The 26,960-nt window shown below is 31.8% G+C and overlaps 1 protein-coding gene across 8 annotated transcripts in view; it reads right to left on the bottom strand.

The window, feature by feature from the left end:
• The window catches only part of LOC143068696 (ATP-binding cassette sub-family C member 4-like), a 135,362-nt gene that overhangs the window by 24,949 nt on the left and 83,453 nt on the right, over nt 1-26,960 (bottom strand). For 7 of the 8 annotated variants that reach the window (XM_076242940.1, XM_076242942.1, XM_076242945.1 and 4 more), the window contains exons 9-10: nt 1,031-1,144; nt 641-730 (exon numbers count right to left, since the gene is read on the bottom strand). In XM_076242940.1, the coding sequence (XP_076099055.1) occupies nt 641-730; nt 1,031-1,144 (204 nt within the window). Of the gene's footprint in view, nt 1-640; nt 731-1,030; nt 1,145-4,897; nt 5,148-26,960 lie in introns of all 8 variants that reach the window. The other variant, XM_076242943.1, reaches the window with a different exon arrangement.

Genomic DNA, 26,960 nt, shown 5'->3' with positions numbered 1-26,960 from the left:
GTGTGAATTTGTTTGCAGTATGGACCTGAGAAGGGGTGTTAAAAGACATTTCTTTACATCTTTTGATTAAGTTAAGCCTGCCAATTGATATTTTATCGTGTGTTTTTCTATGTTGTGATATTATGCTATGGTTTCAGAAAAAGGGAGAAGGTTTGGTACCATTAAAACGTTTAATCCCGCTGCAAATGTTTGCACTTGTCCTAAGTCAGGAATCATATGTACAGTAGTTTTTGTTTGTTTATGTAATTAATATGTGTTTCTCGTTTCTCGTTTTTTTTAAATAGATTAGACTGTTGGTTTTCCCGTTTGAATGGTTTTACACTAGTAATTTTGGGGCCCTTTATAGCTTGTTGTTTGGTGTGAGCCAAGGCTCCGTGTTGAAGGCAGTACATTGACCTATAATGGTTTACTTTTTTAAAATTGTTATTTGGATGGAGAGTTGTCTCATTGGCACTCACACCACATCTTCCTATATCTATTTCTGCTGTGTTCAATGTTTGCACTTCATAGTCTTGTACAATGCATTTGAATGGATACTGAAATATTTGTGTAGGGTAAATTTTTCATTTAAACAGCTAACAAATCGAGAATTAGCTTCACACAAAAATTTCACAATATAATTATGGTAATAATAATTAACCTTCCCTGCTCCAACTGGACCGATCACTGCCAACAGTTTGCCTCGCTGAACATTAGCATTAATGTCTTTTAGTGTTGTTTGTTCCGATTCCTAAAAAAATAAAATACTTCATATTACTTCTTTTAACAAAGGGTTCTTTTACAAGTATTCTTTCAAACTCAATACAACTATCTTGTCATACAAGTACATGAAGAGAATATACCTGCAAATTATAGTCATTCTTATCTTATAACTGTGCATTGTCAATGATGAAAACAACAACTTTCTTTCATTTATCAAATTCAAAAACCTCACCAAAATATTTTAGTGTGTTTTCAAAGGTCAAAGGATATGTAACTTTATATAGCACATTGACAAATTTTATTTAAAATTAAGGTATATGTAACTTACGGGATCCCATTTTCCTGTGATGTTATTGATGGAGATGTAACAATCTCCTGGCTCTACAGAATCAGCTCGTTCTAAATGGCTTTCCTTCTTCAACTCATCCAACAACAAAAATTTCTGTAAAAAATAATATTTCATATAGAAATCTGTTAAGTACAACTAAAACATTTTAATTACATGTACATTCAATTTTGTGGTTTTCGCCAAATTTTACAATATACAATAACAGCCCCTTGAAAAGGTGTCAAACATAGTCAGCCCTAAAATTTCATTTCCATGAGGATCCATCTGTTTTTTTGGTTGATCATATACAACTTATTACTGTTTGCAAATCTACCCTGCTTGAACTTTTGACCTCATACAACAATAATTTTCCATTGTGGCATTAGATATTTTGTATTGTGACATCAAATTTTACGAGAACTTTTGTGATGTCCAGCAATGGCAGACAAACAGCGATAAGGTGTATTTGATATTTATGGCTTCTAAGGGGCAACAATTGTTTTGTTTTGTTTTAAAATGGCTTATAATAAGGATATCCTTGTCACTGGATGAATTTCTAAGCCTTATTTCCTCTTCACTCCATGTGCTTCTAAACATGATGTTGCTACTTTGTTTATACATGTCTTGTGATTTCATTTTGATGGGAGACAACTCTAGTACAAATCAAAATGCTCAAAAGGTCATTCACCAGTGAATTATAGTTATTCATTGCTAGGTGTAAATTTAGGAAAGGTTTCCTTGCATTCAAATGAAAAATAACTGAATTATTTCATGTCAAGCGATAATTTTTTACCAAATAGAACTGTTTATCTAATATGAAAGCATGGGATCATGCAATTACTGGTACATATATATTTTCACTCTCTAGGTTTTGTTGTTACATGCAGATGCTGGGACCCTAGCTTTGATTTTTTACTTGGTTTTAACTAATATAGTGAGTGCCAATTAAATTTTCAAAAGTAACATCTTTGGTCTTTTGTGCTATAAGCATGTAGCACCATAATTTACAAAACTGTTTCTATCAGTTTCTACACAAAAGTCACATAAACATTGTTGAAAGTTTTAAAAAAAAACCCAGAAATTCTGAAATTATTGCTTTTTTTTCAGTGTTGTGAAAATTGCGATAGAATATGGAATGCAACAATATAAACTTGTATTTTAGATTTCAATAGCATTATTTGAATGTACAAATTCCTGAAATCATAATAATTAATTCATTGTTAAATAATCAATGATAATAGCAATAATTTCTGAATTTACAGTATGTATTCCATTCAGATAGAATAATACAAACTTGTACTGTATGCAAAAAGCCTTTTTTTTAATTACTTATATCGATTAAAAATCCCAGCCTTGTTGCTTTATTGAACAGTGCCTTCATAAATATTCCATTAAATTTTCTATAATCTTCCCTCAACTTATAGGGCCATCTTCATATACATGTCTACCTATTCCAATGATCCCAACTTTTTTTTTTACTGTTTAAAATCCAAAACAAAAGTTATACACACATTTTACTCTACAATAAAGTTTTTTTTTTTCTCATTATATTCAGAAAACAAAAGTTGTGAGCAAAAAGGTAGAGCTATTTTAATATTAAACCCACAATGATGATTGATCAAGTAGGTAGCTCAGCTATCCATTCACAGTTGTAGTATTCAAGACCAAATAAGTCTTGGAAGAGGAGTGGGTGTTATCATCTTATATAGGGGACACTAGTATACATAACCTCAATATTATTTTTCAGATTTTGTTTTCATTTTTTGTTTATTTTTTTATATCTAGTAATATATATGGTTATCAGCTAAATGGGATCATAATTGTATTATTTTTGGAATGTTTAGTAGCTAATGATGATGCAGCCATATACTTTTTATAAGCAGGAACCCAATAATATAATTTTGAAATTCTACCCTGAAGGATGGTTTATGACCTAGTTTAGCTTTATAGTGTAGTCATAAAATTATTCCAGATTCAACAAGAGGCTGTCACAACGACAGCAAACCGGATTTATTAACATTTATTTGTTTCCTGGCAATATCACAAGAACCATTACTGATGAATGGTGAAAGTGAAAATCATCAATATCAAATTTGACCTCCATTTTGTCATCAGTATCAACATATTAAAATTTGAAAAGCTTAGATTGAATGGTTCATGAGTAAATGCAACAACGTGAATGGAAACGCCATTTTACGATCTTTCAAGAACCATAACTCCTGAACGGTAAAAGTCAAAATCGTCATTATTGAACTTGACCTCTATTTTGTCATCAGTAACAACATATTAAAATTTCAAAAGCTTTGGTTGAATGGTTCATGAGAAAATGCACGGACACGACAGGAAACACCATTTTTCAATCTTTCAAGAACCATAACTCCTGAACGGTAAAAGTCAAATTCGTCATTATTGAACTTGACCTCCATTATGTCATTAGTAACAACATATTAAAATTTGGGAAGCTTTGGTAGAACAGTTCATGCGTAAATGCACGGACACGACTGGAAACTCCATTTTTCAATCTTTCAAGAACCATAACTCCTGAACGGTAAAAGTCAAAATCGCCATTATTGAACTTGACCTACGAATAGTTGTCAGTAATAACATATTAAAATTTTAAAAGCTTTGGTTGAACGGTTCATGAGTTAATGCACGGACAACATTTGATTGCCGCCCGCCCGGCCGCCCGCCGTACATCCCCAAATCAATAACCGACATTTTTGTCACAAAAATCCGGTTAAAAATCATTTCCGGAAATTTATCTTAAGTAAAATTATGTGATCATCCAAGATTTGCATATATCCACAATAAAATTTCTATGTGTGTCATGTTTAAATTTATTGTAACGAAAACTGTAGGAGAATTCCCACTCACAATATACAAAATGTAATGTTTGCTCAAATCTTGAATAAACAAGAATGTGTCCACAGTACACGGATGCCCCACTCGTACTATCATTTTCTATGTTCAGTGGACCGTGAAATTGGAATAAATTCTCTAATTTGGCATTAAAATTAGAATGATCTTATCAAAGGGAACATGTATACTAAGTTTCAAGTTGATTGGACTTCTACTTTATCAAAAACTACCTTGACCAAAAACTTTAACCTGAAATTTGCACTATCATTTTCTATGTTCAGTGAACTGTAAAATTGGGGTCAAAACTATAATTTGGCATTTAAATTAGAAAGATCATATCATAGGGCACATGTATACTAAGTTTCAAGTTGATTGGACTTCAACTTCATCAAAAACTACCTTGACCAAAAACTTTAACCTGAAATTTGCACTATCATTTTCTATGTTCAGTGAACCGTAAAATTGGGGTCAAAACTATAATTTGGCATTTAAATTAGAAAGATCATATCATAGGGTACATGTATACTAAGTTTCAAGTTGATTGGACTTCAACTTCATCAAAAACTACCTTGACCAAAAACTTTAACCTGAAGCGGGACAGACGGACGAACGAACGGACGAACGAACGAACGGACGGACAGACGGACGAACGGACGCACAGACCAGAAAACATAATGCCCCTCTACTATCGTAGGTGGGGCATAAAAAATTACTCAGGTAACAATTTTGTGATAGCCAATTAAGGGTAGGTATGTTAGTCAGGTTCCATTTAATTGTGATCAAAACTGTTAGTGAATTCAAGCTTCCAATAGTCAGTGGACAGACAAGCAGGGTTTCCGTTAGGGCATATGCAATGCAGGGTCCATGTTAAAAATTTTACATTTTTAACCTAAGAACTATAAATATTTATTTGCAAATTTACATCCTAAAGAATGTTACTTGTATGAATCAAATTAAATAAGATGCTCCTACCAAACATAAATAATAGACTATATTTTTAAAACAAACCTGAAAACGTAGATTAGTTATCCAACCTTCTGCTAAATCATGCCACAAATGAGGAATAGTTCCCATAATATTTTGAGACACCACAAATAATATAGGAATACAAATATACAAGCGTTCTGCTACTAGAGAGACACCAGATAACACAGCTGGTACTATGGTACAATAATACATAAACCGAGGACCATACAACCAAACACCTCTTGTGTACGACCATACTTTTTTGGATTTCCAGACATATCTTCTCTCTTGCCTGGAAACAAGGACAATTATGCTTATCCACTCAAGGAAAAGCTGAATAATATTGTGTGCAAAATTTAGCAAAATATACCCATGATACCTACCATAACCATCATTAAACATTTCAAATTACAGTAATATCCCCGCGATTTATAGTAGACAGTCTTTTGTTATGTTCAATTGTACAATATTGTATGTAAAAGAAAGTTTCCACTATATTCAGTTGATAGTAAAGTAACACTTCTTTATTTTAAACAATTATTAATGTAATAAAAATATAAAAACAAATCCATACACATGATAGAAATAGCACACATCAGCATGCATTATCGTAGACGGATGCCATTATTTCATTTGAAAACATCCAAAGATAATTCAAGTTATGCATATTCTAATTTAGTGGAAAGCTAGACTTAGTAGTAATTAAGCTGTGCTTTACAACATTTTAATTCAAAGCTGGTAGTACCTGATAAAAAGATTTTCAAGTAGACACCACAACAGTTTAAGCAAGCAGCTTTACAAATGATTGTACAATACATTAAGCACAACTTTAAGCCATCAATGGTGTTCAAAGACAATACCCATAGTTTTTTTTCAAATTTCAATGACCAATAAAACAAGAACGAGCACAACCTCTTTTAGATCATATGTACAAATATTACATTGTTTTGTGGCTATCTTTGACCTTGTATCTTCAACAAAATAACAAATAAAATCTAGAGGGGACATTGAACAATTCTTTAAACTAATACAGTCGATTCAGCGTTTTCCAACATTTTCTCCATTCAATATGCATTAATGACCATGAATGCTGCATGGAATAGTGTCTAGAAACTGTATCATAAACTCAACTATCAGATTCAGTATAAAGGAAATAATTCAATGGCATAGCCATACCTCTTTTCATCCTACTATGCAAATATGGTTGATTAATTAAATAAGCTTTATCACAGATGAATGTTCTAATGGCAATCTTGCAGAATATACAATGTTGTTCATGCTACATTATTTTCATTGCAGCAGTGGATAAAGCAAAGATACTATGCTTAATACATAAGTACAGTGCTTTTAATGAATTTTGTTTATTAATGATGGGTACCACACATGACTTTCAGCCACTACATGATTATACAAGTTGGATGTGAGTCCCCTATGGAAGATTTTGCACCTGCATACTTCAGTGCCATTATAACCCATATTTGGTGCACAAAAGCCTAAAATCAACGGGATATTAAAACCTCAATCTGGCGATGGTTTAATTTTCCTTTAGAAAAATATTTGTGCAATTTTGAGTGACAGTTGATGATAGATATGGGCCCTCGGTTATAAAATTTTACTCTGTACTAAGATTACCAAATTTGGTCTCTAAACAGCAAATTCAATATTTTGATTGGTTGATATCTGAGTCTGAGTACAATAATCATGCTCAAAATTTTTCACCACAATGCCTGAACTCAATGAAAACTCCTGTGAAGAATTGTTTCAAAATTTGATTGGAGTAAGTTTAGTTCAGGATCAAGTTTCAAAGCAATTGGAAAATGAAAAAAACTGACAGATGACAACATCTACATTCAACTTTCGACAAATGTAGTTCTCTTTAATTTCAGTGTTTCTTTTCTTTTTTTTTAATTTGTTTTTTATTGGAATTTTTCATTATTTGTTTTGTTTAGGTGAAAGATAAGACTTCAAATATAATGTCTGAAAAAAACCTTTTTGAAATTTCTGGTAGAAATGAGTTATTTGGTCAGGTAAATAAAGATGTAAGTTCCTCTTCTCGGAAGAGCTCTGGGTGTTCTTGTGTTTATAGTTACCAGGAGAGAATGAGCTAGTAGAGTTTTCTGAATTTTTGGTATGTTTTGGAATAAAAGTCAAACTCTATTACCAAATCTTATTAGAATAGAGCAGGTGGAATTATAATACGACCGTTTGCGGTTGTATATTGGTATCACGTCGTCGTCAGTGTCATCCGAAGACGGATGGTTTCCGGATAATAACTTTAGTATCAGTTAATAGAAATCAATAAAATTTTAACACAATGTTTATAACCACAAAAGGAAGCTTGGAATTGATTTTGGGGGTTATAGTCCCTATGGTTTAGGAATAAGAAGCCAAAAGGGCCCAAAACAATCATTTATCTATTGTCAGGACAATTTTTCTCATTTCATATTTCAGAAATAAAAAGAAAATTTCTTCAAACATTATTATTTTTGAGAGGATTAATATTCAACAGCAAAGTGAATTGCTCAAAAGCAAAAAAAATAATTTAAGTTCATTAGACCTCATTCATTCTGTGTCAGAAACCTATGCTGTGTCAATTATTTAAATCCAAATTCAGAGCTGTATCCAGCTTGAATGTTGAGTCCATACTTGCCCCAACCGTTCAGGGTTCAACCTCTGCGGTGGTATAAAGCTGTGCCCTGCGGAGCATCCGGTTTTTAATTGTCATTATGTTTTAATAGCCGAATAGGGGAAAATAACTGTCTTCTCATGCCTAATGTTCCATATGGGTCAACTATGCAATTCATAGGTGACATAAATATCAAGATATCTCACTGCAAGTGAATAATGGATTCTAAAGCTAGGTTATTCACAACATCAAAGTGATATATACTGTACTATGAATGGAAATGATAAACAGCTGAATAACAAAATAAAACAAAAAAAATATCTTTATACATTACGGGGTAGGGGTCTAAAAATGAAAGATGATCTTAAATATAATTCCTATAACTTGTGATGCTTAAACTAAGCTATGTACTTAAGAACAAAACACTCTTCCTTCAAATTTACTACATATCTAAAGAACTGACACTATTTAACTATTTTTTTAATCATTGTAATTTTTTGTAAAAAAGTTTCATTATCTAAAGAAGTTTCAGGTCTTAATGCAATTTACATTATTGACCATTTACTCTCACAATTTCAGCATAACCTCTGAACATGTGTTGTTTCCTTGAAAATGGAGTTGCCCTTTTTTCTTTTTAGGTTTATAACTACAGGCTCTAATAGCTTCAGTTATTGGTATTATTTTGTTGATCTTTTTAGATGTTTACAGTTTGTTTCTTATTCAATCTATTTAAGGTTAGAAGGCAAAAGCAGTAAAAAAAATGATTTAAAGGACAATAACTCTTATAAGTTGGGAGTTATTGGTTTCCATTTTTTCTATATCTTGTATTACTGTTTATAGTTACTGCCCATCTATTACAGTTTTCAAAACAATAGACAAGATTGGTTTATAGTAATTTTTGTAATTTGTCTCTACTTACTAAATCATTTTAAACAAGTATCCAAAGAAGTTTATTATTCAGCTGCTGATTAATAATTCCATCCTTTAATCTTCATGCAGGTAAAAAAGAATTTACCTGAATTCTTTTAATACAAACTTTAAGAACACATGAATCATCAAAGGCTTCCATCCCACAGCCAACCCATACCTCATGAACCAACTTAATACACATCATAGTGATGAATATACTCTTGGCCTTTATATGAGACGTGGTAAGAACATAAGGTACATACAGCGCAAGGCACAGAATTCTATCTCCAACGTAGAACTTGTTTTCTTCTATATTTCGCAAATGAAAAAACTTCCATTGCGCATTTCTCTCCTTCCTATGGAGAATAAAGCATTAATGTAAATTTTCAGGTCAATATCAAATTACAAACAAGCGTCAATCAAAGTCACATTAATGCACTCTCTAAATATAGCAACGTGCTTTTAGTTAGTTTTTTAAGAAGCATTTAATTTTCATTAATACACTTATATTTTACATCAAAACCTATATACCGGTATATGATGTCAACAACTTATTCAAAATTTTTAACTTACTCAAATACAACATGCTAAGGCATATGCGAACCTTCAATCAACTACAATTATTTTCATTGGTCACAACATCTAATAGCTTTGTTAAGACACTTTTAGTACTTTTGTTTTCTCATGGACATGCCATTTGATACTAGAACAATCCACAAGCATGACAAACAACTCTTACGAGAAACAAAGAAACAAAACAAAACAAAGAATTCATTTGCATTATTGATAGATGCTTATGCAATACTCAATCACAATACATATAACTTATGCATAAACCATTCAAAACACATACATACATAACTTATGCATAAACCATTCAAAAGACTTAAATATATAACTTATGAATAAACCATTCAAAAAACTTACATATATAACTTATGCATAAACTATTCAAAACACATATATGTACAACTTATGCATAAACCATTCAATACATGTACATTATGCATAAACCATTCCATACATGTAAATTATGCATAAACCATTCAAAACACTTAAATGTACAACTTATGCATAAACCATTTAATACACATACATGGACAATTTTTGCATTAACCAATTAAAACACATACATGTACATAGAACTTATGCATAACCTTCTCAAAACACAGACATGTGTAACTTATGCATAAACCATTAAAATATATATAACTAACTTTCAGCAAAACACCACATTATTGACATTGGAATATAATCCATTTTTTAGGAACCAATATCCATACTGTTAACCTATTTGAAGTATTAGTAGCATTCCTTTTCATAGATGGTTCCCAGTTTTATGCAGCAAAAGAACAATCTTTTATATTGCAACTGTGTTTATTTATAATCCTTCGGATTATGCATTGACACATGAGTTTATTAATTTTCATATTGCTGTGTTTTCTATCTCATTTTCTTTTTTAAATTTCAGTTGTTAAAAGTAAAACTACAGACTTACAGAGATTGAATCAAAAGTAAAGTCACCATTAATGATTTGGTACTAAACAGAACTCATGAAGAATGAGATAATGTCTTAAAATGAGCCAATATCAAACAGTTCATCTAAATTCAATATTTCTAAAATTTAGTAAAGTAAGAATAATATTTTACACCCTATTATTAAATCAAAACTAATGACAGAAACAATGTGTAATGCAAACATTCACTCTAGAACTTTCACTTATTACATATACAAATTAAATATGCAATTCTTGCACTTCCAAACTAATATTACCTTAAAACGTTTCACACCGACAATGAAATAAGTTGCATGACGTGCAGCATCAAGACCAAATCCTATCAAGGTGAAATGCAGTAATGCTACACAGGAAATCGCAATAAAGATGGCTTCAGAATTAATGTGTGATGAAGTGAGAAAGTATGGGATAAAAAGGGCTAAATGAAGGATTTGTCTCCCTTGATAAGTCAACATGCCAAGTACTCCTGTTAATCGTAAGTTTCTTTGTTGCACTTCCATTTCTCTCCTGTTAGTAAATAATAAAAAAACATTTGCTGACACGAATAAAGCTTTAAAGCATACTTTTGTTTAATATTTTATATTTTTAAAGGGTCACTAGCTACGAGATATATAAAAAATCAAATGTATGATTTTTTTTGTTCAATCATTAATGAAAGTGAAATAGTGAAATAATAATTTGCTTTTATCAGCTAAAATGTTCAATTTTGTCAAATGAAGCTAATAAACATTGATAATGACTTATTCACTTGCAAGTGAATAATTCGACCTCATTAAATACGTATTCATGTGAACTCCAATTTAACACTGTAGAAAGAGATAGAATAACGCATGCATTGTCCGTGTACAGGTATTTAAAGGAAAAGAATGTCAACATTGAAAGTGAAACTAGGTAAATAATTTGATTAACTGATTGGATCCACGCAAAATCATTCTTATAAAGGTAAAAACGATGGTTAACATAAATTTTTAATCTACAATACAAAATTCAAAGTACCTATAAAAATACAATTATACGAGTTGCTTAATCTATTCATATCTATGTTTATGTTTACATCGCTTATATGGTCATAGAAGGTCAACTAATAGTTAATTAGATGGCGTCTTGGCTAGAATTCACACGAATTGAAGCTACATCTTATTGAGACCATGTCCTGTAAATTGTTTATTTTATACTTTTGATAGTTTGGAAAAATGTTTTACATTTTTAATAAATAAAATATGAGAATTTGAGTCAAATCCGTGAACATGAATTTGACAGCTAGTGCCCCTTTAAGAATAGCTTGTAAAGAAGACAAAAATGGTTAAATTGCATAAAGCAGCTGTAAAAGGATTACATATCCATTCTTAAAAGCTAAGCAAGTACAAGCCTTCTATTTTAAATTTTAAGTGCAGTCTATCCCAGCTTTTGTGAGTACTAGATGTTCAGTCTAAGTAACCTACTAAGAGCCAAGGGTGCTCACACTTAAACCCTTTCTCTTAATTGATCCTGACTATTACTGAAGATTGCTTTAACAGCCTATGAGATAATGCACCAAGAGGTTGATTGAAACACCCCTCCCTCTCCCTTCTTTAATCCTAGAACAAAAAGTTTCTCTGTTTGAAAGGCAAGTAACAGACAGACATTTTGTTCATTGGAAGTGCAAAAAATTGATTTTCCAAAAAAATAAATCATTTATCATTATCAATTTTTGTAGGCAATGTAAATTATACTTTTCCAATCTATTAAAGCAAAACTATAATAAACATAGGCAGGAATAATATCAGATAAACCCATTTACTCTAGCACTGTTCGCATGATCACATTACCTTAAAACGTTTGACACTGACACCAAACTGTGACACATGACATGCAATATCTATACCAAATCCTATCCAGACATTGTGTATCAATGCTACACACGACATCGTAACAAAGATGGTAGCAGAACTAATGTGTGATGAAGTAAGAAAGTACGGGACAAGAAGGGCAATATGCAGGAGTTGTTTCCCTTGATAAAACAGTAAATCAATTGCTCCTGTTAAATACAAGTATCTTTGCTGCACCTCCATTTCTTTCCTGTTAGTAAATGATAAAGACAGATATTCTGACTTGGAATTTAAGCTTAAATAAATAACACAGTTTTTTGAACCCACAACACTGAAAGATTTTTAACTACTTGCAATAGATTGAAGTCTGATTAAAAACCAGTCCCCACTATACAGTTGTGTTAAACACAAGTTGAAAGTTGGGACTGGTTTAAATTAGACTAAATGGATTGCAATGTTCAATGTGAGTTTATGGTATTGTGTAGTGGCCTCTTCAGTTTTCATAGTTATATATTAAATGCAAGAATATTAAAAAAAAAATCATTATACATGCATATGTGTCTACATAAAGCAGCTATATAAGGCTATCAAGCTAAGCATGTACAAGCCTCCTTCATGGAAAAATTGGCTACAAAGCACTATGTAAATTCTAACCTAACATAGGTTATTAAATCATTGTCCACTAAAAATAAGAAGACATGGAAAGATTGCAAATGAGTAGAATTTTATATTGAACGAGCTTGCGAGTGCAATATATGTTCTACCAGGGACAATATTCCACAATATTCATGCAATAACCCTTTTATTGTATAGCAATATAATATTTGAAAGTTAAATTGGTTTAAACTAAGATTTTGTCATTGATGACTTCATGAATTTTGAAGATTTATTGCACTAGTGCAATATTACAATTTATTGCACGCTAACATTTTGTTACTTTCTATGGGAAATATTATATTGCTATGCAATAATATCACTTATAATAGGCATTTACATGAAAAACTATGAAACAATTCACAAATTACCTTGGACTGAGTATTTTTGATATACTTTCTTTTATAAAACTTGATTTGAATTAATTTGGAATGTGTTCACTTAGGGACGACATCAAAAGATCGATGTAGGATAAACAAGAATGTGTCCACAGTACACGGATGCCCCACTCACACTATCATTTTCTATGTTTAAAGGACTGTGAAATTGGAATAAATTCTCTAATTTGGCATTAAAATTAGAATGATCTTATCAAAGGGAACATGTATACTAAGTTTCAAGTTGATTGGACTTCTACTTTATCAAAAACTACCTTGACCAAAAACTTTAACCTGAAATTTGCACTATCATTTTCTATGTTCAGTGAACCGTAAAATTGGGGTCAAAACTCTAATTTGGCATTTAAATTAGAAAGATCATATCATAGGGCACATGTATACTAAGTTTCAAGTTGATTGGACTTCAACTTCATCAAAAACTACCTTGACCAAAAACTTTAACCTGAAATTTGCACTATCATTTTCTATGTTCAGTGAACCGTAAAATTGGGGTCAAAACTCTAATTTGGCATTTAAATTAGAAAGATCATATCATAGGGCACATGTATACTAAGTTTCAAGTTGATTGGACTTCAACTTCATCAAAAACTACCTTGACCAAAAACTTTAACCTGAAGCCAAAAACTTTAACCTGAAATTTGCACTATCATTTTCTATGTTCAGTGAACCGTAAAATTGGGGTCAAAACTCTAATTTGGCATTTAAATTAGAAAGATCATATCATAGGGCACATGTATACTAAGTTTCAAGTTGATTGGACTTCAACTTCATCAAAAACTACCTTGACCAAAAACTTTAACCTGAAATTTGCACTATCATTTTCTATCAGTGAACCGTAAAATTGGGGTCAAAACTCTAATTTGGCATTTAAATTAGAAAGATCATATCATAAGGAACATGTGTACTAAGTTTGAAGTCGATTGGACTTACACTTCATCAAAAACTACCTCGACCAAAAACTTTAACCTGAAGCGGGACAGACGGACGAACGGACGAACGAACGGACGAACGGACGCACAGACCAGAAAACATAATGCCCCTCTACTATCGTAGGTGGGGCATAAAAACTTAAATCAAATAGTTTGGGGGTGGGGGGGTCAACATGGCTGCAAGTTTTGTTAATCTAAAATCGATTTTACATATATCCCTATTGGTCAATCAATTTTTCCCAAATTAAGTTAAGGGGGGGGGGGAGGGTGTGGGGGTCAGTGAAAAAACTATGTGAATTAAGTTTTTTATCCTTCATTGAACTTTTTTGATGTCGTCCCTTAGGGGTTTCCAGATCAAAAGTGACAATGTCAAACAGGGAAAACCTTAGTTTTCTTTTAAACTGTATAAATAATATCTTCATTTTATTTGAAGTTTAAATTGAAGTTTTCGGAAGACTATTCCCAAGAAGGAACTCTTTTCAGGAACAGAAATGGATCCAAAACATCTCTTAAATCAATGGCTCATCACAGACAGAAATCAGAAGATAAACATTGATAATGACTTATTCACTTGCAAGTGAATAATTCGACCTCATTAAATACGTATTCATGTGAACTCCAATTTAACCCTGTAGAAAGAGATAGAATAACGCATGCATTGTCCGTGTACAGGTATTTAAAGGAAAAGAATGTCAACATTGAAAGTGAAACTAGGTAAATAATTTGATTAACTGATTGGATCCACCCAAAATCATTCTTATAAAGGTAAAAACGATGGTTAACATAAATTTTTAATCTACAATACAAAATTTAAAGTACCTATAAAAATACAATTATACGAGTTGCTTAATCTATTCATATCTATGTTTATGTTTACATCGCTTATATGGTCATAGAAGGTCAACTAATAGTTAATTAGATGGCGTCTTGGCTAGAATTCACACGAATCGAAGCTACATCTTATTGAGACCATGTCCTGTAAATTGTCCCTTAGGGGTTTCCAGATCAAAAGTGACAATGTCAAACAGGGAAAACCTTAGTTTTCTTTTAAACTGTATAAATAATATCTTCATTTTATTTGAAGTTTAAATTGAAGTTTTCGGAAGACTATTCCCAAGAAGGAACTCTTTTCAGGAACAGAAATGGATCCAAAACATCTCTTAAATCAATGGCTCATCACAGACAGAAATCAGAAGATAAACATGCAAAACAAAACATACATTGGAAAAATATATTGAAGCATTGTAAGAGCAAAGAGAAAACTAGAAGAATAAAACCAAAACCATCATTACCTTGAAGCGTTTACAGTGAGTTGACTGTTAGTGTTGCTCTCCACCAATTGCAACTCATTCAAAATTTTGACCCAGTTGCAATTTGTTTTATTAAACCAAATTGTTCAACTGGTCAGAATATTGAACAAATTGTTTAGTCAATGTGAAAGTGCAAGGTGATAAAATAAAACATACTTACAATCCTATAAGACTTTAACTCCACTTTAATGATGTTGTGACAAAATTAGTTTATCAGTTTGTATAGATATATTATAGTCATTTCCATGCTGAAGAGGAACTGTTTATTTTGAATTGCTATAAAATTGTCCAAACTAAGCTTTCATATAGTTTTTCTTTCTAAAAGTATTCTATATTTATAAGAATCAGATATCATTTTAAATAAAACATCATATATTCAGTAAAATATGTGTGAAATAACAATATGCTATTGATAAGTTTTCAGGGGAGATAACCTAAAATATTATTCTTTTGAATAAAGACTTTTTGAAAGAAAAGTTATTATCTCCCCCATGGAAACTTCCTACAAACATATATTACAATTTTACACATATTTTACTGAATATGAAATGTTTTAATTCACATAATGTCTGATTCTTATAAATATAAAATTGAGAATGGAAATGGGGAATGTGTCAAAGAGACAACAACCCGACCATTGAAAAAACAACAGCAGAAGGTCACTAACAGGTCTTCAATGTAGCGAGACAATCCCGCACCCGGAGGCGTCCTTCAGCTGGCCCCTAAACAAATATATACTAGTTCAGTGATAATGAACGCCATACTAATTTCCGAATTGTACACAAGAAACTAAAATTAAAAAAATACAAGACTAACAAAGGCCAGAGGCTCCTGACTTGGGACAGGCACAAAAATGCGGCGGATTAAACATGTTTATGAGATCTCAACCCTCCCCCTATACCTCTAGCCAATGTAGAAAAGTAAATGCATAACAATACGCACATTTAAAATTCAATTCAAGAGAAGTCCGAGTCTGATGTCAGAAGATGTAACCAAAGAAAATAAACAAAATGACAATAATACATAAATAACAACAGACTACTAGCAGTTAACTGACATGCCAGCTCCAGACTTCAATTAAACTGATTGAAAGATTATGATTTCATCATATGAATATCAGGCACAATCCTTGCCTATTTTAGGTTATCTCCCCTGAAAACTTATCAATAGCATATTGTTATTTCACACATATTTTACTGAATATATGATGTTTTATTTAAAATGATATCTGATTCTTATAAATATAGAATACTTTTAGAAAGATAAACTATATGAAAGCTTAGTTTGGACAATTTAATAGCAATTCAAAATAAACAGTTCCCCTTCAGCATGGAAATGAATATAATATAACTATACAAACTGATAAACTAATTTTGTCACAACATCATTAAAGTGGAGTAAAAGTCTTATAGGATTGTAAGTATGTTTTATTTTATCACCTTGCACTTTCATGACTTGTCTGTGGTTTTCTACAGCAGTTGGTTCAAATTTCTGACCAGTTGAACAATTTGATTTTATAAAACAAATTGCAATTGGGTCAAAATTTTGAATGAATTGCAATTGGTGGAGAGCAACACTAACAGTCAACTCACTGTAACACTGACAATAGAATGTGAGATATGGCATGTAGCTTCTGAACCGTACCCTACCCAAACCATGTGCAGCACAGCTACACATGTCATTGTAATGAAGACAGCCTCGGCACGGACTTGGGATGCAGTTAGAAAATACGGAATAAGAAGAGCACAATGAAATATCTGTTTCCCTTGATAGAACAGTATATCAACCATTATCTGTACACAGAAGTTTTTCCGTAGAACTTTTATCTCTTTCCTGAAGGTAAAAAAACAAAATGAGTTTTGTAGTTTTTGCATGCAATGGATGGAACAAATCTACTTATCGATGTTAAAAGATGACTGAAAACTTATAGATAATGATGGTTAAAAATAATATGAAAACAACAGCAGAAAGCAACTCAAGAGATTGACAATAGCAAGTGTATATAACCAGTGTTATATCAAATGTTAAGAAGGGGATTATTTCCTACATCATAAGTTAGTAAGCTTTTGTATATAGACTTCTGCATATTTATGTTTTAAGCCTTAATCAGAAACTTTGTTATTCCTAATTAGATAAAGCTATTCTGTAATAATAAAAAATAAACATTTTTAACCTTCTTCCCACCAGATACAATTCGTTTAACTATGTAATAGCGGATAATATCAATGCTGAGAAATCTTCTAAGTCAAGTTGTCAAATATATAATGCAAGATGTATTTCACATTTCATCTCAATTTTCAAGTTACTGTACATGATTTAAATAGATGAAGTAAAACAGTTGTTTTGTCATATTTTATATGGAGTCTTTTCTCAGGAAAATATTAGTTCATTAAAAGTTTGGTACATGCACCTTTAAGTGAAAATAAAAAAGTACAAAGTTTCCATCCTCACTCACTGAGAAAGTAGTTATGTCAACTTTATTTTAATACCCCTTCCCATGCATCCATCATAAGCAAAATTCAGATATATAGTTTCAATTGTATTTCAATTCACATCACAACTTCTTTTATATTGCAATTCAAATGACCATACTTGCCAGCAAATTGCCAAAACATAAGTCATTCATACTTGAATAATGATACCTTTTCCTCCTCTATTGGAGCAAAAAACTGTAAATGACACGTTTCACTCTAGCACTAAGCAAAAATTTATTGAACACATTCAAAAGCAATTCTGGCACTTTCAAATTAAAATTACCTTAAATCTTTTGACACTGACAACAAACTGTGACACACTACAAGCAATTTCAATGCCGAAACCTATCCAGACATTATGTAGTAATGCTACACATGACATCGTTATAAAGATGGATTCAGTATGTATACGTGATGAAGTGAGAAAGTACGGGACAAGAAGGGCGAAATAAAGGAGTTGTTTCCCTTGAAAAAACAGCATCTCAACTACTCCTGTTGATTGAAAGTGTCTGTACATCACTCTCATTTCATTCCTGTTAGTAAATAACAACAAAAATAGGTTTGCTGATATAGATTATAATAAAGCTAAAATTTACATCTATTGAGCTTGATTCTGTAAATTAAGAAATAAATGAGAGGTTTTTATTACAGCTGATTGCATTGAGTGTGTATCTAACGGTCATATCTTTGGTAAGCTTGCTTACTAGCTGAACTGTAAAGTCATTATTAGGTAAGGTATACAACCCTCCTTTTGAAGTAGTCTAGTACTACAGACCGATAGATTGGTTATGCGTCAGACTTGTCTATTCTTAAAAGAGAATAGTTTAACTAACCTAATAATGACATCACAGTTCAGATAGCAAGCTAGCTTACCAAAGACATTACCTTTACCTACACACTCAATGCAATCGGCTGTAATGTGAATGGATGAGTAAGGCAATAATAAGAACTTGAATTCTGATATCAATTACATATCCTGGATATATCTGTACCGTATCCAGATACTTCTGAAATTGAAAAATTTATCATTCATTTTTGTTCTAAAATAAAATTCAGGCAATTATTTCTAAATCTACAGTAAATAAAAGAGGTTTAGTATCAATAACATTAAAATATACCTTGAGCAGCCTGTTCAACTTTTGTTTTCTGATTTCATGCACAAGTATCAAAATACAAAATCTCTGGAAACTATCATTCATAGTATATATATGTAGCAGCTGTACAAGGCTAAGGAGCTATAAGCGTTTTAAGTACTAGCCTTCCACATGGAAAACATATAAGCAAAATACAACATGATTTCTAACCTGGCTTTGGTGCAAACATGATTAGCAAGTCAATCTTAGTTGTCCATTAAACCAGAATCATAATATAAAACACTTAACAAACTAAAATATTAACAAAATAATCAAATGTATATGAGTGTCACAAGACAACGATCCACTTGAGTCCAAATGATGTGGTTACAATAAAGCCTTCAACAATGAACAACACCTACTCCCTATAGTCAGCTGAAAATGGCACTGGCTTATAAACAAAATATGAAACATATCAAACATTAGATTGAAGAAAACCAAGGACATGATTTATGACAACACAATTAACTAATCAAAATGCCTTGTTTTAGCAGTGGATACTAAAAATTAAACATTGCATTGTATAAGGCATTGGAAGGCAATACTATAAAATAGAGAGGTAGGATGTATAGAATGCTTTGCTCCATACAATATGTTTTGTGTATATCAAAAGTGTGATAAACTCTGGAAAATTAAAAACTATTATAGCCAGCCACATGAGGGTTATGATTGCATGGATGCAATCTTGACCCTTTAACAAATATAACAGACAGCAAGCAACCAATGAAAACCACAGTAGTCTATCTAAGTTGTTCATAGTACCAGAATCATGGTATGATAATTGCTGAAACCTTTAAATAACAGAAATAGGCTTGGCGTTTTAGCTCCACACAAGACCTAATCAGAGTGAATTAATCACTTAAGGTGGTACCTAACACTACAGGGAGATAACTCTGTAAAGTCAGCTTAACGTTTTAATTATGTTGTGTTGTAAAGGGAATATTAAGCTTCTCAATGATCAAAATTGGTGTTTGTCAGACTGCTATATAACCAGTGTAATTTTTCTGACAAAACGGTTGGTTCAAAATTTTTGAAATTTTGAAATTTTTGTTAAAGGGTCAAAGTAAATACTTACTTTGACAAAATTTTATGAAAATTAAACAAGCCAAATTAATTTTAGTGAAAGTGTTGGGTACCACCTTAATGCTCATCTCAGACCTCTGGACAGTCTGTGTACTCCTGATTCATTATATTTTCATTAGATGCAATTTTCTGTGGATTTCACATATTCCACATATTAACTGTTCAAATAATTACAAATTTTCTTCAGGCTTTATAAGCAGAGATTGGCAAAACCAAAAAATGCAACTTTTCCTCAATCCCTGAAAATAAATGAATCTACAGTAATTTCAATTTGCTGATTAATTCTTCACAAACATTTACCGTTCAAATGTTTAATATCTTTATCAAAAACCAAGAATTTATTTTGAACGTTTCAAATAGTTGTGAAAAAGTTCAAGTGAGAAGACCTAAAAAATGGCCCAATCACAAACTCTTTAGTTTACCACAGTCTTAAACCTATTCTCAATGAATATTATCAGAGGGTCGGATGTAATAAGAGACATATCTAGACATGATTTGCGTCTGCTGATTCAGCAACTATATTTTACTTATGCATCGTTGTAGCCTCAAAATAAAATGAGGCAGAATGAGAATGGAAGTGTTTAACGATCTTGACTGACAGAATACGGGAATGCACAGGTTTAAATATGCACACATGAGTAGATTTGTTCAGGTGACACTCAAGTGTTAAACAGGGTTGTTACTAGCCTGTAGAATAAGATATTCATCTTTAACCCACAAAGCCTTCAGCTTTCTTACAGAATGTCCATCATCCATCTTATCCTATGGATGCCTGGATGATGGACCAATATGTTAAGTTAAAATTTTAGTTTTAAGTTATAGTAACCTATATCATAGAAAAAATCTTTTATGGAACCAAAAAAAGGTTCAAAACATCTATTAAAATCACTACAAAATCACTACTCCTTAAAGTTAGAAAAATGAAAAAACCAAAACAAGCAAACAAATATAAGAAAAATATATTGAAATACTGTTAGACCAAAGCGAAAACAAAAACATTAATTAAACCCAAAACATCATTACCTTTAAGCGTTTCACACCTACAAGAGCATGTGACGTATAACGTGTAGCTTCAGAGGCGTACCCTACCCAAACCATATGCAGCACAATGACACACATCATTGTTATATATACTGCCTCTGCACGAACGTGGGATGCAGTTAGGAGATATGGAACAAGAAGAGCAAAATGAAAGATCTGCTTCCCTTGATAGAACATTATATCAACTAATATCTGTATATAGAAGTGATTCTGTAGAACTTTTATCTCTTTCCTGAAGATAGAAAACAAAATAACTTAACAATTTGCATGACTGGAATGGAATAACACTGCTTAGGTTAAAAGATGACTGAAATCATGAATAATGACCAATGAATAAATAACAGCAGAAAGCAACACAATGGAAAGCCAGCAGCAATAGGGAATGAAACCAGAATAATGGCACTATAAAAACTGAGACATGAAAAGAATTTCTGCATCAAAAGTTAGTAAGCTTTGGTATAGACTACTGTTAATGTGTATAATCCATGGAACAGAAAAAGGTTCTACTCTTTAGTGTATTGAATACTTAAAATATCAATATTCCATACCATGGAACAGTAAAAGGTTCTGTTCTTTAGTGTATTGAATACTTAAAATATCAATATTCTATACCATGGAACAGAAAAAGGTTCTGTTCTTTAGTGTATTGAATACTGAAAATATCAATATTCCATACCATGGAACAGAAAAAGGTTCTACTCTTTAGTGTACTGAATACTGAAAATATCAATATTCCATACCATGGAACAGAAAAAGGTTCTGTTCTTTAGTGTATTGAATACTGAAAATATCAATATTCCATACCATGGAACAGAAAAAGGTTCTACTCTTTAGTGTACTGAATACTGAAAATATCAATATTCCATACCATGGAACAGAAAAAGGTTCTGTTCTTTAGTGTATTGAATACTGAAAATATCAATATTCCATACCATGGAACAGTAAAAGGTTCTGTTCTTTAGTGTATTGAATACTTAAAATATCAATATTCCATACCATGGAACAGTAAAAGGTTCTGTTCTTTAGTGTATTGAATACTTAAAATATCAATATTCCATACCATGGAACAGAAAAAGGTTCTACTCTTTAGTGTACTGAATACTGAAAATATCAATATTCCATACCATGGAACAAAAAAAGGTTCTGTTCTTTAGTGTATTGAATACTGAAAATATCAATATTCCATACCATGGAACAGAAAAAGGTTCTGTTCTTTAGTGTATTGAACACTTAAAATATCAATATTCCATACCATGGAACAGTAAAAGGTTCTACTCTTTAGTGTACTGAATACTTAAAATATCAATATTCCATACCATGGAACAGTAAAAGGTTCTACTCTTTAGTGTCCTGAATACTGAAAATATCAATATTCCATACCATGGAACAGAAAAAGGTTCTGTTCTTTAGTGTATTGAACACTTAAAATATCAATATTCCATACCATGGAACAGTAAAAGGTTCTGTTCTTTAGTGTTTTGAATACTTAAAATATCAATATTCCATACCATGGAACAGTAAAAGGTTCTACTCTTTAGTGTACTGAATACTTAAAATATCAATATTCCATACCATGGAACAGAAAAAGGTTCTGTTCTTTAGTGTATTGAACACTTAAAATATCAATATTCCATACCATGGAACAGAAAAAGGTTCTGTTCTTTAGTGTACTGAATACTTAAAATATCAATATTCCATACCATGGAACAGTAAAAGGTTCTGTTCTTTAGTGTTTTGAATACTTAAAATATCAATATTCCATACCATCGAACAGTAAAAGGTTCTACTCTTTAGTGTACTGAATACTGAAAATATCAATATTCCATACCATGGAACAGTAAAAGGTTCTGTTCTTTAGTGTATTGAACACTTAAAATATCAATATTCCATACCATGGAACAGAAAAAGGTTCTACTCTTCAGTGTACTTGATACTGGATTTATCAATATTCCATACCATGGAACAGAAAAAGGTTCTACTCTTCAGTGTACTTTATATTGGATATATTACTATTCCATAAAGTTTTGTACCGACACCTAGCTCTAGATAAGTATAAAGTTTCTATCCTCACTTCAATGAGCGAGCAGTTCTGACTCTTATATATTTACACACCCCTTAATTCCCATCCTCGACAAATAATATATCAGTTTATATCCTTACTATAATTGTCAAGATCTAAGATAAAATCGATGCATTTACAGAGGCTGATTTATAGAAGTCCTTTTCTGGGAAAATTTAATTGATTATTTAGGGAATCACTGAAGCATGACTGGAGTGGGCCCCATATAGAAATCCCATTCAGAAAATTTCTGGATCTGTCACTGATTTAAAAGTATTGCCATTGACAGATTTTACATCAATTTTAAATAGAAAATCAAGTAGTGATCTTTGACAGTGTTATAAATAGGGAATACAGTGAAATCTTGATTACCTGAATCCTTGCTATAGAAACTAAACATATGCATACATGCTGTGTCATCTCACTACCAATGTCAATCCAGATAAAGTGTAATAGCCTCACACATGCCATCATAACATATACACTACGTGCTTGTACTCTTTGAAAACTAAGAAAGTATGGTACAGCCATAGCAAGATATAGTGCTTTGTCTCCAGTGCTGAACAGCAAGCCCTTACCACATGTCACTAAAAATGTTTTCCACTGGGCCTTTATTTCACCCCTGTCACAGTGGAAGAAAGATATGAAAGGAAGATTATGTTAAAATGTGGTCAACATCTAGTAATATCAGAGAAGATTCATAAAGTTCAGTCAAACCTGTATATAAAGTCAACCCTTAGGACCAGACAAAAACGACCACACAAAACACATGACCTTTGAATTTAGGTTCAAACTGCATAGATATTACTCAACAAGACAAGAAGAAAGTGAGCTGGTAAGACAGATCTTTGCTTAAATTATGTGACCTTCATAACAGGTTTGACTGTATTTACATATACATGTACACCTACAACCTTTTTTTTTTTATATACATTTACCCCTGCAACCTTGTAAGCTTGAAGTAAATGAGAAGATAGGGTTATAAAACATTCATCATGCATTAACATAACAATTGATTTACAACATCCAGACAGCCACAACACATAAGATACATACAAGTAACCAACATTAACTAGCAGAAAACAAGTAGATAATGCTGCCAAATTTTATCTGGCAGTAAGAGAAAGGATAATGCTGAACTATTTTAATCTATCAATGAATAAAAGGATCATGTTGCATAATTTTTATCTAGCTGTAACACAAGAATAATGTTTTATCTTGCAAAAAAAGGGAGGATAATAGTGCATAATTTTTACTACCTGTAACAGTAAAGGTTTGATTCCCGTCTGGGATGAAAATTTCAGGGACTTAATTTTCGGCTCTCCCTTGACACCATTTGCGAGTATGGTCTTGAGGAAGCGATGATAGTCCGTCGGACGGGGACGATAAATGGCTGACCCGTGTTAAGAGAGAGCCATATCTCTTGTACGTTAAAGACACCCTTGTAGATTTCGAAAAAGAGCAGGCTAATGCCGCTACAAGGCAGCACTCACACCCGCAAAGTGGAAAGGGATTAATATAAGTTGCAAAACTTGTTTCCCAATTCACTATAAATAAATATGTTTAAACTAAACTAAAGATAGAGTTGCACATCTTTTATTTAATAGTAAGAGAGCGGATAATATTTTGAAGCATTCCTGTTGCAGTAACAGATGATAATGTTTTGAAAAAATTATCTGAAAGTGACAGAGAGAATAATATTTTGAAGCATTCATCTTGTAGTAACAGAGAGGATAATGTTTTGAAGCATTCATCTTGTAGTAACAGAGAGGATAATGTTTTGAAGCATTCACCTTGTAGTAACAGAGAGGATAATGTTTTGAAGCATTCATCTTGTAGTAACAGAGAGGATAATGTTTTGAAGCATTCATCTTGTAGTAACAGAGAGGATAATGTTTTGAAGCATTCATCTTGTAGTAACAGAGAGGATAATGTTTTTAAACATTCCTATTGCAGTATAAAAGTAGAAGATAATACTGTTCAACAAAGTTGTCAGCCATATTATTAATTAATAACTATTTTTTTTGTTTGACTATTTTGTGTTGGTAAATGCACTTGTTACAGTAGTTCTTTGAACAGTTTATTCTCTAATTTCATTCTTCATTAACATTGCCTGAAAATCAGAGATTGTCTTGCCCACACCAAGCCATTTCTAAAGATAACATTCCACTGCCAAAATTGATGCATGACTTGCCCATTCATGAGCAACTCATTTCTAAATAGAACATTCTGTTGCCTAAAACCAGGGTCGACTTGCCTACAGAAACTCATTCTTATATAGAACATTATATTGGCTAAATCAAGGGTTGATTAGTCACAGCAACTCATTCCTAAATAGAATATTCCATTGGATGTATTCAGGGTGGAAAAAAAGAACATTCCATTGACAGATTCAATGGTTGACTTGCCCCCAGCTATTCATTCCTGAATAGAACATCTGAATGCATGAATCCAGGGTTGACTTGGACTGCATGAATCCAGGATAGACTTAAATAGAACAATATAAAATTCAAAGAACCAAAAACTTAATTTTTGCAAAAGTTATAAGAGAACTGCATAAATGTTTTGATAGGATAACAGTTATACCAAAGAAAAATAAGGTAGATAAGACAGTTGTGGGTAGAACAAATGAAAGGATATAGTTGGATTGTAATACAAATGTAGTATACATGTTTGCTGATTATAAATAAATATATAAATGTCCAAACTATATATAGAATATTGTTGGCTTCTCTTGGTTCTGAGGAGGGCTGAGGGTAAAATATAAACAATTATGCAAACATTTTTTAGGACTTTCTAAACTGAATGTTCTTTGATTATAGAAGCATTTTGGGTTTGTTGCTTACCTGAGTGCGTCTGATAGCAACAGAAGCTGAAATCCCTTTTTCAATATTTCTTGCCAGAAATCTTAAAGATATGTCAGTCAAAATGAAAATACACATGGATGAGACAAAGATTTGTTTTGCTGTTATTTGGTCTGTAGTGAGAAAGAAAGGAAGAAAGATTACGAGCTGGAGGATCTTTTCTCCGTAGTCTACCATAATGTTCATGGTGCAAAACAAACTCCAGTGTCGCTGTAGCCACTTCAATTCATTCCTAAATGACATAACTAATAATCAATATACAAGTATATTATCTGACAAGGGGTGCATATGTATACTCTAGATCTGATTATATTGAATATATGATGGGAACTGAATTGATCAAGTCTGTATAAGGTCTGCAATAATTATATACATTCCTTTCTGTAGGAACCATATATACTTATAAATGTTTTTATCATTACATTGTTAAGCAATATAAAAATAAATATCAATGTAAAGTACCATTACTACTGTAGCAGTTAAATCTGCTTCTGAAATAGCACACAAAAAAAGATATACACCTAAAATCTGTAAGAATATATTGGAAAGGTGTAAGTAACTTTGGTCAATTTTACAAGGATATATTGAAGCATCTGCTGTGAGTAAGAATATATAGACTTATGATATTAGTAACATCTGTTGCTTTGTAAATTCTACAATAAAATTTAGAATGGAAACTTAGAATGCATCAAAGAGAAAATAACCTGATCAAAGAGAATATAAAACAACTTAAAAAGGCTACACAGAATTTACCTTTATTTTTTTATCAACATCTTTTAAACATTTTTTGAATTGCATATTATCTATGCCAAAAAATCCATATTGAATGGACTCAGGCACATGTTATTATTCAATGACAACAAAACTGTTGTTTAACTAAATGAAAAAGTGTTATGTGCAAGTCGTTTCATCAGAAAAACTTTCTGCAAATGAATTTGCACCTACACAAATGAAAGTACAATTTAAGTTTTAAATCTCAATTTAATGAAACATTGTTAAACAATTATTATTGCATAAAATCAGCTCAGTAGGAGTATTCTTAGGACTGAACTTGAAATTTCTCTTCAAGTTCACAGTTATATCAACATGTCAGCCTGGTCAGGGCACCAAAATGTAGATAATATGTGAATAAAGTAAAATAACGTTTCACGTTATAATTTCTAATCGATCAATAGAATGCCAAAGTATCAAGTGACATGTCACCAAGTCTTTATGTGACAATAAAATTGAGAATGGAAATGGGGAATGTGCCAAAGAGACAACAACCCGACCATAGAAAAAAACAACAGCAGAAGGTCAC

Source organism: Mytilus galloprovincialis, chromosome 3 (assembly GCF_965363235.1).
Source record: "Mytilus galloprovincialis chromosome 3, xbMytGall1.hap1.1, whole genome shotgun sequence".
Lineage (NCBI taxonomy): Eukaryota > Metazoa > Mollusca > Bivalvia > Mytilida > Mytilidae > Mytilus > Mytilus galloprovincialis.
The sequence above is the reverse complement of the archived record's forward strand: the minus strand, read 5'-3'. Positions and strand labels throughout refer to the sequence as shown.